The sequence below is a fragment of the Rhinatrema bivittatum genome, chromosome 2, assembly GCF_901001135.1.
Source record: "Rhinatrema bivittatum chromosome 2, aRhiBiv1.1, whole genome shotgun sequence".
NCBI lineage: Eukaryota > Metazoa > Chordata > Amphibia > Gymnophiona > Rhinatrematidae > Rhinatrema > Rhinatrema bivittatum.
The window spans coordinates 202,726,023-202,745,730 of record NC_042616.1 but is presented as its reverse complement, the minus strand read 5'-3'; the positions used below and the strand labels follow the sequence as shown (position 1 = coordinate 202,745,730).

Here is a 19,708-nt window from a genome sequence, read left to right as displayed (position 1 = left end):
ATTAACGCCTGCTCCAGAGATAAATGTGCGTCTGAGATGCACATTTAATTTTTTGCATTTGGAGTGAATGAGTAATAGCCTCTTTCACATGCATTTGCATGTGATGAGTGCTAAGTCATTCACTCCGCATTGGACGCGCGTTAAATAGGCGCACTGTATTGCATCGGCCCCCCTATATGTGGTATAGCACAACTGGTTTACAGCCTATCATAGGCCAAACACATTCAGGACCCTGACTCTTCTTTGCACAAACTTTATTCTTCACAGCAATAACCATGAATTTTAGATTGCTTACCTTGCAGTACTTCACAAACACATCAATAAAGCAGCTGGGGCTGCCCTCCCATGTCTTCCCCGGGCCTCCTTTGCTCTCTTCAGAACCTCCACTTTATCCCTGCTCAGAGGAGTTCACCCTGCACCCAGAACACCTTGCCTTAAGGTACACTGAGGCCAGATCCTTCCTTTAAGGTGTGCCAAGGGCTTCTCTGGCACGCTCTGCCACAGGGACATTGACGAAAAGGAATTGGTATAAGCCAGTCCATCCTTCAGATTTTCTTAGGAGTGTGATTGCCCAGTAGAAGACTTAGATCTTTGAGGGAAAATATCAGATTTTCCCTGGGATCTTAAAGATAAGTGGGGAGATATTTTCTGTGAATAGAAGTGAATAAGGATGTGCTTTTGTATTTTTTTTTGTTTTATTTTGATTTAGTGTATACTCACATCCCTGATACTAAATGCAGAGTTCCTCAGTTCCTGTTAAAGAAAGAACTCCAGTCCTCAAGAGCCACTAATAGGGTTCATTTTCAGAATATCCATATTGAATATGCATGGGATATATATTGCATACAATGTAGGCAGCGTATGCAGATCTACCTCTTGCATATTCATTATGGATATCCTGAAAACCAGGCCTGTTTGTGGCTCTTGAGGACTTCAGTTGGCCACCCTGACATAGTAGATAATGGCAGAAAAAGACTGACCAGTGCTCCCAGCCATTGCAAGGATACATCCCAGCTTCTAGCCAAAGAACATCACTGCCTATAATCCATAGATATCCAGGGCAGTCCCTATCATCCTCCTTATCTATAAACCACCCCGGGAAAATGAACACACAAGATCCCCAATCCAGCTCATACTTAGCACCCCTCCCTTCCCACTGACTTTTGTAATAATCCAGCTACCATAATGAGAGTGGCCAATGCCCAAACATCTGCCTCCAAATTCCCATGTATAGCCTGCCAGACAGGCAAACATGACACATGAACACTTGTGTTTCCACGAGGATTTCCAATTTGTGCATTACTTGTAGCCTGACAGACAGATTCAGCTGCAAGTTAGTTCAATCAATGCAAGAAGGAGCAGAACTTCAGGTAGTCAAATGGGAAGTAAGAGAAGAGATTATATTGGGAGTTTCTGATTAGGTTCTATGTATTAGTCAGTTGATGAAGCAATTGATCCTATAGAAAAAAGTAAAAAAAACCAAAACCTAGAGTATTTAATTCATGGGCAGAAGGTGATAGTCTGTTGAAAGTGACTCGCTGGATAGGATCCCAGTTGCAGCCCTTCACTTGGGAGGGTAAAAACGTACATGTTGGCGCAACCTACAGTGCAATGCAATGTTAGCTAAGGATATCTGAAGAAGTGCAAAGTAAAAAAAAGCAACAACTTTTTAAATCTTTTTTCTGTTCAATACTGAAAGTGTACCAGTGTGAAATGACTGCTTTTTATGGAAGGAGAGAGAGTCATGAGGATTAAAACTCCTTTGAAACTTACGCCCGGATTTTAAAAGGCTTGCGTGTGTAAATCCTGAGGTTTATGTGCGTGGCCGGGCCTTGTGCACGTCGGGCGAATTATAAAAGGGGCCCAGCCACGCGCGTAAACCCCAGTACGTGCACAAGTGCCAGGCCTCTTCAAAGGGGCGGGACGGGGGGGGAGGGGCAGGGCGAGACAGAGGCCGCCCGGGACAGTGGCCATTAGCTGCTCCACAAATGTAGCTCCCTACGAGGCCCCCCTTAGATTGAATATACAGGATCAAGTCACAGTATTTTGGCCTATCTGAGGAGCAAGTCTTACACAGGTTCAGATTCAACAAGGAAGCAATACTACAGCTATGCCAGCATTAAAAGCGGGACCTGTGTCCTTCCACTCAGAGAGGCCACACCTTCCCAGTACACCTCAAGGTCACTAGAGCCCTGTCCTTTTTTGCCACTGGCATCTTCCAGATACCCCCAGGGGTCATAGCTGGAATAAGCTAGTCAGCCACTTCCCTGTATATAGATCAGTCTCTGACTGAGTTTCTCAGGAAAACATCAGTATATATATCGTTCCCACATAGCACACATCAACAACTCCAAATGATGACTGATTATTTCTACCAAACTGCATGTTTCCCCGTGGTGTAGGGGGTCTATCAATTGCACACTCATGCCCATTAGGCCATCTTCAGGCAGCAAGAACATGTTCTGCAACAGCAAGGGCTTCTAGTCCCTCAACATGCAGGTGGTCTGCACTGCCAAGGGGATCATCATGGATGTACAACCTGGGTTTCTGGAGGTCCTGTCATGATGCCTACGTCCTCTGAGAGTCAGGAACCATTTCTAAGCTGGCCACATTACTGTGGGATGGCTTCTAGCCATGTATGCTGCTCTCACTACAATGACCCTGCACCTAAGCTCTGTCCTTTTGTCTCCCACTGTCTCTAGGAGGTTTTACTGCCTTGCCCAAGGAGGGCCACTTCAAACTCTACCATCGGCCAGCATCACAGAAAACCTGTTCAGAATATCTCACTCTTCTCTTCTCTGTCTTCTCTCCAACATATAATAGGGGTTATCCACTCAAAACCTGGCTCATGATCCCTCTGATACACCCACAGACTGCAGCAGCCGAATGCTACTTATAGGACCCACAGGCAGACCAGGACTGTGACTGAGAGAACTGTTGGCTTACTCAAAACACATTTCTCCTCTTTGGACAGATGAGGGAGGATATTTTCTCTTCACCCCAAAGAAGGTCTCTGACATAATTTTAGCCTGCTGCATGCTCTGTCACCTGACCAAAATCCAAGACCTGCCCAATGATGAAGAAGAGGAGGGAAGAAGGCAAATGATACGGGAGAGGAGAAATGAGAGGAGATACAGTGCCAGACGCACCAGGCTGTATATGAAAGGAACTCTCTGTTACAAAGGTGAGGATGTATTTATTAACAGGTGAAAGGTAATCTATGTGCATAGAACATATATTGTTTCTTCCTGGGATATCCACTACTTTTGGGGAGATTCCTTGGGTATCTAATCTGGTGCTTCAGTGCAGGGGCATTCAATCTATGCTGAGTGGGATCTCGGAGGCCTCGGACACAGAAGGAAGTGGCAAGGGATGAGAGCTACACAAGGGCATCGGAGATGAGAGAGACTCCTGAGAGCTGAGGTTTGGGGGGTGGGGGCAGAAGAAGAAGGACTGGCAGCTCTGGTGTGGAGGATGAGGATTTTCTCTTGGTAGGAAAGACAGAGGCACCTGGGTAGCTTATGCTTGGAGGGCAGCCACTCAGAGGCTGCATTGGAAGCCCCGGGAGCAGAGATCTAGGTCCCTTGCTCCCGGCTGGAGTATCGGGGGGAGGGGGGAGCAGATAGATCTGTATCTACTGCCTGTGGGTGGGTAGGTCATGTGGGTATGGGGGGAGGGATAGACCAGATAAGTTTCTTATTAATAAACAGGGAAAGGAGGGGGCAGGTGCAGGATCAGCGAGTTCTATTAGCTTTTTAAATATTTTGATGGGGTTGGGGGTGGAAGAGGCGTGGCCTGACGTGGTCAGAATATATTTAATTAGAGATATCGTTGATCAGCCACAGGCCCTTTTATATCTTTACTTTTTTTTTTTTTTTGCTCTAAATAGCAGTACCATTTATCTGGATATGTTTTGAAGATATCTGGGTAAGTAGCAAGTTATCCGGCTGCATCCAGCCAGATAGCCTAAAAACCTAAATGACTATATTCAAACATAGCTGGTTAGATTTTTAAGTTATCTGGATTTCAGCAAGTATATTCAGCTGGACATTTATCCAGCTGAATGTATGGAACAAGTTATCCGGCTAACTGTAGCTGGATAACTTGTCAACTAAAGGGCTTGCTGAATATGGGCCTCCATAACTATTTCTCTGTACATCAAAGTGTGTATGTATCTGTGTCTTGGGCACAGTTCTCTTTCATATGCTAGCTGTGTTCCCTGCATAGTGTCTGTCATGTCGCTCGTCTTTGGTTTTCTTGATTACATTGTATGTCTTCTCTCTTTCTGTTCATTCTGCCATTGCATTGTTTTGTTCGTGCTTCTTAGTGTAACTGTTGTCCTCCTGTATCAGAGTTTGTTTTTTTCTTTTGTTACCACCTTCTTTATTTTCCCCTGACTGTGCAGAACAGCCTGTCCAGAGGGTCCATGTCCGCACACAGGCATGCATGCGTGAATTCCCTAGGCCTAGGGTCTGCTCTGGAGGTGAAGAGGTGGAGCTATATGAACTGTTTTGTTTTCTTTCCTGCTTAGCACCCGCACCTTTCTGAAGCATCCTAGATAACTGTCCTTGTGGTTCTTTTTCAGCCTTGCCAAGACATATTCATGCTGTCTTCCAGGAGCAACAGTTTAATCACCTCACCTCACTCACAGGTTCCAGAAACCTGGTGCTCTTATTTCTACCTCGCCCTAGGAAAAAAAAAAAGGAATCAATCCTAGCCACAGAATAAAAATGATCTTGCCAAAAGAAATGTATTTTCAATGAATACATGTTCTTCTTTATTTTGTCTTGGGATTTGGCATCCTTTGTCGGCTTTCCTAGGTTTAATGCTGTGCATAGAGGAGGGCACGTGTGTGAGTGCATGTGCAGAGGGGAGCTTAGAATAGTATATACTTCTGAGAGTAATTGTAAGGAAGAGGTAAGAGGGGTGATAGTGGTTTGAGATATGCCTAGGTAGGGATTGCCAACACTGGTTTTTCAAAAGTGGCCAGAAATGGCCTTCCTAATAGGCTTTTTTGCAACCCCTAAGACTTTTTTTTTTAAACCATTCCAATAGCATCAGATTGAAAGGAAACAATGTGTCACAGGCTGGATCCCATGATTTTTACACTGGAAAAAAAGAAAATAAAAATTGCATTTTTCCTCTCATAGGAAATGACCAGGTCATGAATCAGAATAAGGAATAAAAATGGATAAGCAGGTAACCAGCTCTTCAGCATCACTACTGCAGCTGCCCAGAGTCAAAGAGTGGTGAAAACTGTTTTACACTGTAACAGTTGAAGCTGTACAAGCATCAGAAAAAGGTTTAAGAGAGGTTGCAAGATGCATGCTACCCATTAAATGATAACTTTTTTTGTGGAAAAAGTTTATAGGCTATTAAAATGTGATTCTTTTAAGAAATGTGCTAGGCATAGTTGTACAGAAGTGTTTATCGCACATTCCTCGCATTCACCATAGTAAAGCAAAACAGGCCACTGTTCTCTGCAAGTTTCAGAGAGCTTTGCACGCATAGTTAAGATATAATACAAGCCCCATGGCATTGCTTTATTTCAAAACTACGTGTTTGCATCCTATAGAATGTCCGCTGATTGGCTCTTCCGAATGTAGCACCACTGAGGATTAGAACTAGGGGCCGGAAAGTGATAAAGTGTAGTGCTGGTATGGGACAACAGAAGATTCACACATGTAAAATGTTATTTTCTCATTTACTTTACTATTGAAAGTTCTGCTTGAACAGAATTTATTTTTGTGTTGAAAGTACTGATTCAAGAATTCTCTGGCAGCACAGTTCTACCTGTAACATTTTTTTTTCTCTTCCATGTCCCATAAGATTTACAACTGAAATTGGGAAATCCATGTATATGGGATTCCAAATTTAAGGAATAGTGAAGAAAAGGAACACTTCTGTAGCAGATCCCCATAAGCAGTAACAATGAGGTATGAAAAGGGTACAACTTCTGATACATGCCTGGACATTTTATTACAGTGTAACTGTCTGCCAGCAGGGGTACATAGCATTGAAACAATGGTGCCAAGGATTTAAGATTCTGCACCCTGTTGAGTAGGTTCTTAAAAAATGGCTGATCAGATGATATAGTGGACTGGAATCGGAGGATTTTTCTTCTTTGCTGGACAAAGAAGGAACAGACAAGCTCCTCAGTTCTTTTGCTTCTTCAGGAACAAAACATCTCACAGGGTCTACCGCCTCTGGTGAGCCCAAACCCCGGGACAAAGAGCTCAGTTCAGAATCATGTTGGTGGTTGTAATATTGCCAAAATGTATTATATACACTGAAAAAAAACCCCCCAAAACACTGTTCCAACTGCACAGCAAAGCAGCCAGAAGGTAGCATAAAGAACAAAAATACCTAGTCACGCAACATACTCCTTTAGCACATGGGATTCACTTCTGGTATAATCCTAGCACAGTTCATCTATCCGAAAATCAGGCACTTACTCTAATCAGAAGTTATGATAAATAATGAGACGTCCAAATGACACTGTTCTCTATGGTGGTGTCACTGTGATTCCTTCCAAAGGTTCTTCCAAAAAGAAGCTAGACCTTAAGTCCAGGTGAAGAGTTTTAGATTGACGCCCACCATGGAAAAACATAAGTCTGTTGGTTTCTGCTCCTGGGAGCCAATACAGCTCATTTTTTTTATTACTAGTAGCCTAAATAGCTATTGCATTCAGGTGGAAATGTATTGCTACTCCCCAAATTGGCATTGTGAAGTGTGGCACATTCTTAAAATGTAATAAAACTGAATTGTCATGTTTTTATGATATGACCTTTTCTTGAATATACAGAAAATAATATTATTGATGATTAATAGGCCTAATCATCTGTTATACTCACTTTATCTCTCATCTGCAATGATTGATGAGCTTAACTATATATTTGCTGCCTCCACTATGATAAATAAAATGTATCTTATGTATTGAAGTTTGCATCTGGTTCTGTTGTTACATCTTTTGTGTTGCACTTATTTTTGTATATCCCCATTTGGAAAGATGCTTTACCTATTTTCATGAAAAGCAATGCTTTAAATAATTTACTTTAGAACCGTACTTTGCAAGTCTGAATGTAGCATTAGGAAGAGTTTTACTAATGATGTTTATGATACAGCTATGCATTTTGGGCCTGATTTTCAAAAGCATTTAAATGCTTAAAATTGGGTTTTACACGTGTGAATGCACTTTACCCGTGTAAGTGGGCTTTTGAAAATTGCTACAATGCATGCCATTGAATTGTCCATAGGAAATTACTATAATAGTGTGTAAATCCTTTTGAAAAATACCCCCTATTCTTGGAAGATTTGTTTCCCACCAGAATGAAAGCTGAATTCTGTTTCCAGATTTTGGACAGTGTTCAGCAATCGTGTAATGTACCATCTCCTCCAGGGAAGTTAGTCGTTCTGGGGAGAAGGTAAGCCTCAGGCATGATACTTCATCCTGCCATTTCACAAGCTACTTAGAATACCATGTAATATCTCTCAGTTTGTATTTGAGTTCTTCTACCTGTGTGCCCCTCCAGTATTATTGACAGTAGCCTGGAACTGATACCATATCTGCTGCTTCCTGCTTCCGATGTAATAAAACCTGTCCAAAATCAGAATTAACTTGTAGCACAGGTGTTAATTTTACAGATGGTCTAAAATGAGTAGTGTCCATGGGATATACAGTAAACTAATGGCATACAAATAGACCAGGCATAAAAAAAAGCGTGCTAAACTGAAAAAGAATGTCTTGTTTTTTATTCTTGGTCTATTTGCATGCCAACCCACATTAATAAAAAAAAATTGCCCCGATATACCCAGTAAGTCCTCCCTCCTTCCCCAGCTCATCGAATTGCTCCCAACTTTGGCCTGTCTGGCCAGGCTCTCGAGGTTCTGTTGGTCCTGTCGGTCATCCCTCCCTCCCTCCCTCCCTCTCTCTCACACCTTAATTGTCCAGCAGATCTAGTCCATTAGACTGGTCAACCTCCTCATATCCTATTATTCTTCTCTGAATAAAAAAAGTCCCTTGCAACTCTGAAACCCAATCCCCCCTCCCCAACCGGGAACCACTGCCAGAGAAGACCCCTCTCGGCAGAGCTTTTCCCTCACTGACCTCCAATTGGTCCTTCCACTGATACGTCAGTGAACAAGCCTCTTTCAGAACTGTAAAAGGCCCGCTTTCTGAAAAGGGATTGGTCCTTTTATTGACATGTGACAGTGGCAGGACCAATCGGCAGAGAGTGAAAGCGTGAATAAATTAATATTATGTATCGAGTACTAATTAGGCTATTACCTGCAATTTGCATGCACCTGCACAGCTTGCTGTGATATTTTCAATTGTTTTTTTCACTGTTAAAGCCCTTATTACATACATGGGCAATGTTGGCACTGAAAAACCTGCGCTAAAACATAGTAGACTTAGCATGGTTTATTACATTGGCCCCATTGTAAGTGGCTCATTAGTGACAGTTGGAAGATAAAAAATAGGTGGACTTTAAGATAAGAGTTTTTGCATAATATTAGATTTGAAAATCTGTTAATTCTATTAGTACCTGTCCTGAAATACTCATTAGGTGGACCGATTAGTAATATATTTATCACAATAGTACTCAGCTATGCTTCTGATAATTACTGTTCCACTGATTGGCACTGTATGAAATCCAAGTTACCTGTTGCATAGCCTTGAATTATGCAATATGCATTATATTTTTTGTTTACTTACATTTAGCTGTTACTTTGTATCCACCTAGAGGAGAGTCATGACCTTCAATTGCATCAAATCCAGCTGATACCAGGACAATTTCTGGAACAAACTCATTGGCAATGGGCATAACAACAGTCCTACAGAATAAAAGATACACTTGGTCACAAGGAAAGAACTGCATGGCATGATAGCAAAAAACTTGCCAATTAAAATCATAAACCATACACAAAAAATGTATTTAATTTCCTTTCTTTATCAATTAATTATTCTCCCTCAGTTACAGACTCAAATTTTTGCTTTTTGCGTTTACCCGTGGCTTCTCTGTCTCTTTCACTTTGGTTTTTCATGTTATAAAATCGGGCGTAGATTTGTGCGTGCCGGGTTGCACGCACAAATCTACGTCCATGCGTAGGTACTAAAATCTGGTCCATTGAGTATCCGATGCCTTAGTTATTGTGATGTTGTTCTGGAAATCCGGACCAGTAAAACACGGTCTGTTTATATTTATTATCAGTGTTGCGGTCCGGTCCACGAGGCTCGAGAACCGGCCCTTACCTCGAGGGTCTGTCACAGCTGGGAACGAAGTGGAGTCGGAACCTGGGCGTCCCCGCGGGGGAGACGCCATTGCTGTCCTGCAGCACACTGAACCGATGATTTCAATATGTTATCCACTAGGGATGTGCAGACAAAAAGTTTATGTTCATAAGTCCATAAGTCGAAAAGGGGGGTCAATTTCAGTCAATATGGACATATGGAGAATTCCATAAGTTGAGTCTATGTCCATACGTGCACCGGTTCCCTAAATAAAAATTTAAACCACTCACCCTCCTTAATCACCCCCCAAGACTTACCAAAATTCCCTGGTGGTCCAGCGGGGAGTCAGGAAGCCATTCCTCTATTCCTTTGCGAGGAGCACGTGACGTCCGCGTCACGTCGGAGTGACGCGGCCGTCATGTGGTCCACCGCGGTTCCGCTCCCGGACCCCTTGTTGGACGCAAACGGAACTTTTGGCCAGCTTGGGGGGGCCTCCTGACCTCCCCAAGCTGTCCAAAAGTTCCGTTTGCGTCCAACGAGGGGTCCGGGAGCGGAACCGCGGTGGACCACATGACGGCCGCGTCACTCCGACGTGATGCGGCCGTCACGTGGTCCACTGCGGTTCCGGAACTTTTGGCCAGCTTGGGGGGGCCTCCTGACCTCCCCAAGCTGTCCAAAAGTTCCGTTTGTGTCCAACGAGGGGTTCAGGAGCGGAACCGCGGTGGACCACGTGACGGCCGCGTCACTCCGACGTGACGCGGACATCACGTGCTCCTCGCAAAGGAATAGAGGAATGGCTTCCTGACTCCCCGCTGGACCACCAGGGAGTTTTGGTAAGTCTCGGGGGGGATTAAGGAGGGTGAGGGGTTTAAATTTTTATTTAGGATCAACGATCGCGATTTCCAACGTATTCAACATAGCTATGTTGAATAAGTTGGAAATCCGATCGTTTTCGCCTCATCACTTTTTTAAGTTAAAAAAAAAAAAGTAGCGTTTTACATATAAGTTCAAAACGAATGCACACCCCTATTATCCACTATGACGCCTAGATCTCTTTCTTGGGTAGTAGAACCTAATATGGAACCTAACATTGTGTAACTAACTATAGCATGGGTTATTTTTCCCTATATGCATCACCTTGCACTTGTCCACATTAAATTTCATCTGCCATTTAGATGCCCAATTTTCCAGCCTCACAAGGTCTTCCTGCAATTTATCACAATCTGCTTGTGATTTAACTACTCTGAACAATTTTGTATCATCTGCAAATTTGATTACCTCACTCGTCGTATTTCTTTCCAGATCATTTATAAATATATTGAAAAGTAAGGGTCCCAGTACAGATCCCTGAGGCACTCCACTGCCCACTCCCTTCCACTGAGAAAATTGTCCATTTAATCCTACTCTCTGTTTCCTGTCTTTTAGCCAGTTTGTAATCCATGAAAGGACATCGCCACCTATCCCATGACTTTTTACTTTTCCTAGAAGCCTCATGAGAAACTCTGTCAAATGCCTTCTGAAAATCCAAGTACACTACATCTACCAGTTCACCTTTATCCACATGTTTATTAACTCCTTCAAAAAAGTGAAGCAGATTTGTGAGGCAAGACTTGCCTTGGGTAAAGCCATGCTGACTTTGTTCCATTAAACCATGTCTTTCTATATGTTCTGTGATTTTGATGTTTAGAACACTTTCCACTATTTTTCCTGGTACTGTAGTCAGGCTAACCGGGCTGTAATTTCCCGGATCTCCCCTGGAGCCCTTTTTAAATATAGGGGTTACATTAGCTATCCTCCAGTCTTCAGGTACAATGGATGATTTTTTTTTTGTATAATTTCTTTATTAAGATTTTATAATAACTACAACACGTACAAGAAGCCTCATATCACAGATAAGAAAACAACTTTTCATACCCACCCTTCCCCCACCCTCCCCCCTTTCACCCCCCCAGCAAATCTGAAAAGTAAGTCTGGATCAGCAGTAATAGGGATCATAAGTCCAAAATATGGAAGATAGGGTATCCAGGTCGTGAGAACTGGCGAGATGCATCAGGATCCTCATGACTCTCGAGTAGATTCCTTGTAATCCATGTATAGTTGAAGCTTAATCGCAGCTTGTATGGACGATGGCAGACTGTCCCTATATCTATGCCAAGTCGTCTCCCATAGGGCCAGACGTTTGTTTGTTGCCCTCCGTGCCGACAAATATTCGAAACACATGAGGTTCACCATCCTAGTCTGCCATTGTGACTGCTCTGGCTTATCCTCCACAATCCACTTAGCCAGGATAGTCTGTAGGCCAATCACCATTGCCTTTTTTGCAAATGATTCATCCACATTATCCCCTATGTCCATGGCTCTATGCGGTAGCCCCAGGAGGCAGAAATACGGGTCCCTGGGGATGGCAACCCCTAGGATCCCACCAACGATCAACAAAATTGAGTTCCAAAATTGTGTTATCCCTTCACATTCCCATAGTAGATGAATTAAGGTTCCATCAGAAGTCCCACATTTTAGACATTTAACAGAATCACACATTTTAGCTGCATACATCTGAGTTTTCGACATGTACATACAATGCATCACTTTATAGCGAACCTCTCGTAGAATTACATTTTCAGTCAACTTATGGTTGCTATCTATACAGACTTTGATATCTTCGGTCGTTAAGGAAAGATTCACCCGCTTTGTCCATTTGTCCTGGATTCCCTCAATGGCCTTTGTATTCCCTATTCCCTTCAATATTCGAGAGAAAGTCCCACTCGAGTTTGGTTTACGCCCCATAGTGATAAAGAACGACTTAAGGTCCTGACCCTTAAGGAAATCTGCAGATATATGCTTCAAGGAAAGCATATAATGCCTAATCTGCAGATAGGCAAAGAAGTCCTGAGAGACCAAGCCAAGTTGGTCCCTCAGTTCTTGGAAACTTTTTAAGACTAGTGTTTTAGGATGTAGACAACACTGTATGGTGTCTAGCCCCTGAGTTTCCCATCTCTTGAACACCTGATATGTTAGTCCACTTGGGAACTGGGAGTTTCCTACAAAAGAAAGATATGGAGTAATAGTACCCTCCATCTTCAACTTCGTCCGGCATAAGTATCTCCAAGCCCCCCTACCCGAGAGGACTACCAAGCTTTGTTTAAGCCTATCGGGAACATCCCTCCCCGGGATCTGTAAGATGTTCAGAGGCCTATGGGGAGACATCCAATCCTTTATAAACTGCGTCGGGGAGTATGTACTAGTGTCATTAATCCAATCATAAATATGCCGCAGTATACAGGTAAGGTTATAGTCCCGCCAATTGGGGCATGCCAAACCTCCTTGTTCCCGTGACAGCATTAGTGTGGACAGCGGCAATCGTGGCTTATGCGTCCCCCATAAAAAGTTCCTTACCAATCTATGAATGCGTAGGACCTCCGCTTTTGTTAACCAGATGGGAAGCTGTTGCATCACATATATCCATTTTGGTAATTCCATCATCTTTAACAAGAAGATCCTTCCCGTAAGAGATAAGGGCAAACTCCGCCATCCCTGCAACTTATTAGACATGTTTTGGTACAAGGGATCTATATTAGCTTTATGTAGATGCTGGACCTCTCTTGTGAGTCGTATACCCAGGTACTTCATATCTTTATCGACCCATTTTAAGGGAAAAGGTCAATGGATGATTTTAATGATAGGTTACAAATTTTTACTAATAGGTCTGAAATTTCATTTTTTAGTTCCTTCAGAACTCTGGGGTGTATATCATTCGGTCCAGGTGATTTACTATTCTTCAGTTTGTCAATGAGGTCTACCACATCTTCTAGGTTCACCGTGATTTGGTTCAGTCCATCTGAATCATCCATGAAAACCTTCTCCGGTATGGGTACCTCCCCAACATCCTCTTCAGTAAACACCGAAGAAAAGAAATCATTTAATCTTTCCGCGATGGCCTTATCTTCTCTAAGTGCCCCTTTAACCCCTTGATCATCTAATGGTCCAACTGACTCCCTCACAGGCTTTCTGCTTCGGATATATTTAAAAACGTTTTTACTGTGAGTTTTTGCCTCTATGGCCAACTTCTTTTCAAATTCTCTCATAGCTTGTCTTATCAATGTCTTACATTTAACTTGCCAACGTTTATGCATTTTCCTATTTTCCTCTGTTGGATCCTTCTTCCAATTTTTGAATGAAGATCTTTTGGCTAAAATAGCTTCTTTCACCTCCCCTTTTAATCATGCCGGTAATCGTTTTGCCTGCTTTCCATCTTTCTTAAATGTGTGGAATACATCTGGATTGTGCTTCTAGGATGGTATTTTTTAACAATGACCACGCCTCTTGCACACTTTTTACTTTTGTAGCTGCTCCTTTCAGTTTTTTTCTAACTATTTTTCTCATTTTATCAAAGTTTCCCTTTTGAAAGTTTAGCACGAGAGCCGTGGATTTGCTTACTATTCCCCTTCCAGTCGCTAATTCAAATTTGATCATATTATGATCACTATTGCCAAGCGGCCCCACCACCGTTACCTCTCTCACCAAATCTTGTGCTCCACTGAGAATTAGATCTAAAATTGTCCCCTCTCTCGTCGGTTCCTGAACCAATTTCTCCATAAAGCTATCATTTATTCCATCCAGGAACTTTATCTCTGTAGCGTGTCCCGATGATACATTTACCAAGTCAATGTTGGGGTAATTGAAGTCTCCCATTATTACTGCACTACCAATTTGGTTAGCTTCCCTAATTTCTCTTAGCATTTCACTGTCAGTCTCATCATCTTGACCAGGTGGATGGTAGTATACTCCTACCACTATAGTCTTCCCCGACACACAAGGGATTTCTACCCATAAAGATTCAATTGTGCATTTAGTCTCATGCAGGATGTTTATCCTGTTGGACTCTATGCCATCCCGGACATAAAGCGCCACACCGCCTCCTGGGTGCTCCTCTCTGTCATTGTGATATAATTTGTACCCCGTTATAGCACTGTCCCATTGGTTGTCCTCCTTCCACCATTTCTCTGAGATGCCAATTAAGTCTATGTCATCATTCACTGCTATGTTGCGGTCTCCACCGCTTCCCCTCTACCCGCTCTGCACTGCGCTTACCTACAGTGGTGGAAATGCCACTCTCGCGGCTCTGCTGACCCTTCAGGACATCCGCCATTGCCGGCTCATCTCCCTGCCGCCACGCGCGCGCGTGAGGACACGCACTATGGACGCACAGCCACCGGAAGTTGGGCCCCGCCCGGGTTAACGACGCCGCGCCCCAAGCCCGATTTAACCGGCGTTCGGTTTCCATCTCATTGCCTTGCAACGAGGGTCACTACTGGATAGTAGTTCTAAGTTGCGCTTCACTTGTTCCACGTTCCTGACTTGACTTCAGCTCGTTCCTGACTCCGCTTCTGCCTGCCGCCTGCCATTGACTTCAGCCTGTTCCTGACTCTGCTTCTGCCTGCCACCTGCCATTGACTTCAGCCTGTTCCTGACTCCGCTTCTGTCTGCCACCTGCCATTGACTTCAGCCTGTTCCTGACTCCGCTTCTGCTCGCCGCAGGCCACCGACCTTGCTCGTGCCTGGTTCCGCTCCAGCCGGCTGCCAGCTTGACTTGGGTTCGTCTCCTTTCCTGCTCATGGCTTGCTCCAGCTCACAGCACGCTACAGACTCCGTTCCTGCTCACAGCTTGCTCCAGCTCACAGCACGCTACAGACTCCGTTCCTGCTCACAGCTTGCTTCAGTGCACAGCACGCTAAAGACTCTGTATCTGCTCACCTTCTGCTCCAGCACCGCTGGACCCCACTAGCCTCAGTCTACTGGACTACCGTACCTTACTCTCTGCCCAGGCCTTCTGCTACTATAGAGACTTACACTGTGCTCCTAAGTCCCAAGGATCTAGGACCCTACGGGCTCCTCCTGGGGGGTTCCTGGTTCCCGGGTGAAGACCTCTGCCTGTGGCTCCGCCGCCCGACCTGCCCTATCTTGGGGTAGTTCGGCCCAAGGGTTCACTCCTGGTCTGCAATTTCCTGGACTGCAACATGCTATACATTCTATTTCTCCCATCTTACTTCTTAGACTTCTGGCATTAGCATACAAACATTTCAAAGTTTGTTTTTTGTTTGTATTTTCATTTTGCTTTTTAATTGATAGGGATAAGTTAGAATTTTTTTAGCTCAGGTGAGTTTTTAGTTACAGGCACTTGGACTACTTTTCTTATTATTGGAACCTCACTGTCGGGATGCCCTAATTCTAATGCATCATTAGTATCCTTTGAAGATACCGCTCTCTGAACCATGCGCTGCTGAGCGACTGTCGGCTTTCCCCTTTGTTCTAGTTTAAAAGCTGCTCTATCTCCTTTTTAAAGGTTAGCACCAGCAGTCTGGTTCCACCCTGGTTAAGGTGGAGCCCATCCCTTCGGAAGAGACTCCCCCTTCCCCAAAAGGTTCCCCAGTTCCTAACAAAACTGAATCCCTCTTACTTGCACCATCGTCTCATCCACGCATTGAGACACCAAAGCTCTGCCTGCCCCTGGTGACCTATGCGTGGAACAGGGAGCATTTCAGAGAATGCTACCCTGGAGGTTCTGATTTAAGTTTTCTACCTAAGAATCTAAATTTGGCTTCCAGAACCTCCCTGCCACATTTTCCTATGTCGTTGGTGCCCACATGTACCACGACAGCCGGCTCCTCCCCAGCACTGTCTAAAATCCTATCTAGGTGACGCGTGAGGTCCGCCACCTTCGCACCAGGTAGGCATGTTACCAGGTGATCCTCATGCCCACCAGCCACCCATTCCTAATAATCGAATCACCTACTATGACGGCCGACCTAACCCTTCCCTCCTGGGCAGTAGGCCTTGGGGAGATATCCTCGGTACGAAAGGATAGTGCATCACCTGGAGAGCAGGTCCTTGCTACAGGATCCTTTCCTGCTGCACCAGGTTGATGCTCTCCAATCATGAGACCTTCTTCCTCCAAGGCTGCACCAGGGCTGCCAGTCTGAAGTTGGTATTTGGCTACTATGTCCCTGAAGGTCTCATACCTCTCTGTCTGCCTCAGCTCCTTCAGGTCTGCCACTCTAGCCTCCAAAGATCGGACTCGTTCTCTGAGAGCCAGGAGCTCTTTGCATCGCATGCAATGTACAACTTCTCACTGGTGGGTAAAAATTCATACATGTGACACTCGATGCAAAAGACTGGGAAGCCCCCCCCCCCAGTAATAAACTTCTTCTTTACCTTTTGCTGTCTTCCTTAGGAGCATACACTGAGCGTTCAATTGTATGGCCTAGCCCATATGATTTTGCCTGCTAGATAAGTGGCTACTTGGATTGTGCAAGGGCAACCTATGTTTATATTTATTCTTACTTGATTAATCATAATTAATTACAAATGTAAGACAAAACGATGTACAATTAAAATGAGCAAAACTAACAATTTAAAACTAGCAAATATATAACATAGAACATATAAAAAAGATTAAAAAGGCAAAACATAATATAACAAAATGATAAAATAAAACCTATAGTCAGGTCAATATAAAAAAATAAGATAAAAAATAAAATGAGTAAAACAATACAAAAGAATAAAATATAACCAGAAAAGCAGGAAATCGGGCCAAATGTAAACAAATGTGGTTGGCATGTACAAGCAAGTTTAGATATTACCCAGATGTGAAAAACTTGTACAAACAAGTAAGAATTAATTGCTTTCCTAAATTTTAAGAATTCTTTCTGAAGATGAATGTTTAGAGTTAAGGAGTTCCAAAGACAAGTGGATGAAAAAGAAAAGCTAATAGCTCTAGAACATATATCATATATATCTACTATCTTAGTGCAAGATCAAGTATAATCATTGGTCAACAATTCAAATTTTTTTAGATTCTTTTTAAAGCAATTAAAACTTTGTGAAACTTATCTTTTAAATGTCTTGAATTAAGAAGACGGTCTTTTTGTGAGCTGACACTAGCTCAGTGTTTTAAGAACATTCTTAGGTTTCAAACTTTTTAATGAATTTTCCATTTTAACAACATTAACAGCATAGCCAACACTGGTGTACACTTCCCAGAGTCCGCTATAAGAACTAGTACAATGTGAAACATGATACCAGAACCAACCCCCCCACACCCCAAACAACCCCCCCCCCTCCCCTGCATGCATCAGAAAACAATTATTATGTGAGTGTCACCCGCTTGGAAACACTATAGTCATTTAGAATTTGGCTTCTCGTCCTCAGCGGAAGGGATTGCAGGTAAGTGTCCCAGGTCAGCAGGAACGTTCTTCTTTTCATCAAGTCCAAAGTTTCAATATATTTTTCATTAATACACATAGCATGAATCTGATTCTTCAAATGTGTCATACTAGGAGGTTCTTCCCCAAGCCAGTCCCGGCGCGATCTCCCGCTCTCGGGCCATCGGCGCCATTTTGGCTACCACTGATAAAAAATGGCGCCGATGGCCCGATATAAAAAAAACCCACCCCGACCCTTTACAAATTACCCCTTTGCTTGTCCCACCCTCCCGACCCTTCCAAAAACCTTTTACATGTACCTGGTGGTCTTACGGGGGGTCCGGGAGCCATCCCTTCAATCATACCCTCGGTGCCGGTGCTGGACTGGTTTGAAAATGGCGCTGATTGCCTTTGCCCTCACTATGTCACAGGGAGCGACCATCACTCCCTGTGACAAAGTGAGGGCAAAGGCGATAGACGCCATTTTCAAACCAGTCCAGCACCGGCACCGAGGGTATGATTGAAGGGATGGCTCCTGGACCCCCCGCTAGACCACCAGGTACATGTAAAAGGTTTTTGGGGGGGTCGGGAGGGTGGGAGAGCAAAGGGGTCATTTGTAAAGGGTCGGGGTGGGTTTTTTTTTATCTGCTCAGGCCTCACTAAAAAATTAACGATGTGAATTGGAATCGGAACCGATTCCAATTCACATCTCTAACAATCTGATTTTTTTTCTCTCTCCATCCGAACCTGATCGTTAAAACGATCGGGCACACAATTCACATCTCTAGTAGATGCAGTGTCTCAAGGCCTCCTTTGCAATGAAAGCACTTGATCTCCAGTGACATTGATGTGGCACTGGAGAGCGAACACCTGCTTTCCCTCCTCCCATCAAACCAAATTAAATTCTTCTTGGTGATGCCAATACAGCATTTGATGTGGGCCATTCCTATCAGAAGCATTTCCTGACAGGCTCCCTGCCCCCACACAAAAGCAGAAGTGCAGTATTGCAGAGTATGGGAGCCTCAGTAAATATGATGCTGAAGAAGAGAGAAATCTGGAGCCACCACTAGTGAGAAGAAATGCTGTTGTAATGGGTCTGGGAGAAAGGGAGATTCTCAGGAGTGTCGGGAGAGAAAGGGACATGCTAGGGAATGAGACATAGGAATGCAGCTGAGTGGATAAATGGGAAAATATGTTTAATATTGTTTTTTTGACCTGGCTTTTATCCACCAAAATAAACTCCTATATTTACCCAGAAGAATAATGAGTCACATTTTCCCACTGATTTTCTCATTTTTGGTCTTGTCGTAATAAACCCTGATAAATTCCCAGAAAACAAAAATTAAACCCACAAATGAAGGTCCTTAGTTACGGGCCGATTCAGTAAAGTCCGCGGGAGAGCGGGCAAACGCCCGCTCTCCTGTGCACACGATTCTGTATTCAAATGAGGCCCGGCAATAGAAACGGGCAAAAGGAGGCGCTAGGGACACTAGCCCACCCATAGCGCCTCCTTTTGGACCGGAGCAGCGGCTGTGAGCAGGTTTGATAGACGACACTCAATTTTGCCAGCATCGGTTCTCAAGCCCGCTGACAGCCACGGGCTCGGAAACCGGACACCGGCAAAATTGAGCGTCCGGTTTTTGACCCAACAGCCGCCGGCCGACTTCAATTTTTTTTTCTTTTTTTTTTTACTTTTGGAAAGTTTCGGAACCTCTAACTTAATATCGCCATGATATTAAGTTGGAGGGTGCACAGAAAAGCAGTTTTTACTAGGGATGTGAATCGTGTCCTCGATCGTCTTAACGATCAATTTCGGCTGGGAGGGGGAGGGAATCGTATTGTTGCCGTTTGGGGGGGTAAAATATCGTGAAAAATCGTGAAAATCGTTAAAAAAATCAAAAAAATCGAAAAATCGAAAAACCGGCACATTAAAACCCCCTAAAACCCACCCCCGACCCTTTAAATTAAATCCCCCACCCCCAAATAACTTAAATAACCTGCGGGTCCAGCGGCGGTCCGGAACGGCAGCGGTCCGGAACGGGCTCCTGCTCCTGCATCTTGTCGTCTTCGGCCGGCGCCATTTTCCAAAATGGCGCCGAAAAATGGCGGCGGCCATAGACGAAAAAGATTGGACGGCAGGAGGTCCTTCCGGACCCCCGCTGGACTTTTGGCAAGTCTCGTGGGGGTCAGGAGGCCCCCCACAAGCTGGCCAAAAGTTCCTGGAGGTCCAGCGGGGGTCAGGGAGCGATTTCCCGCCGCGAATCGTTTTCGTACGGAA

General features: G+C 44.1%; 1 protein-coding gene across 1 annotated transcript in view; it reads right to left on the bottom strand.

The window, feature by feature from the left end:
* LOC115083250 (histone deacetylase 4-like) overlaps positions 1–19,708 on the bottom strand; it is a 395,601-nt gene that overhangs the window by 308,008 nt on the left and 67,885 nt on the right. Inside the window, exon 3 of the mRNA XM_029587058.1 lies at positions 8,717–8,835. Within this exon, the coding sequence (XP_029442918.1) occupies positions 8,717–8,835 (119 nt within the window). The remainder of the gene's footprint in view (positions 1–8,716; positions 8,836–19,708) is intronic.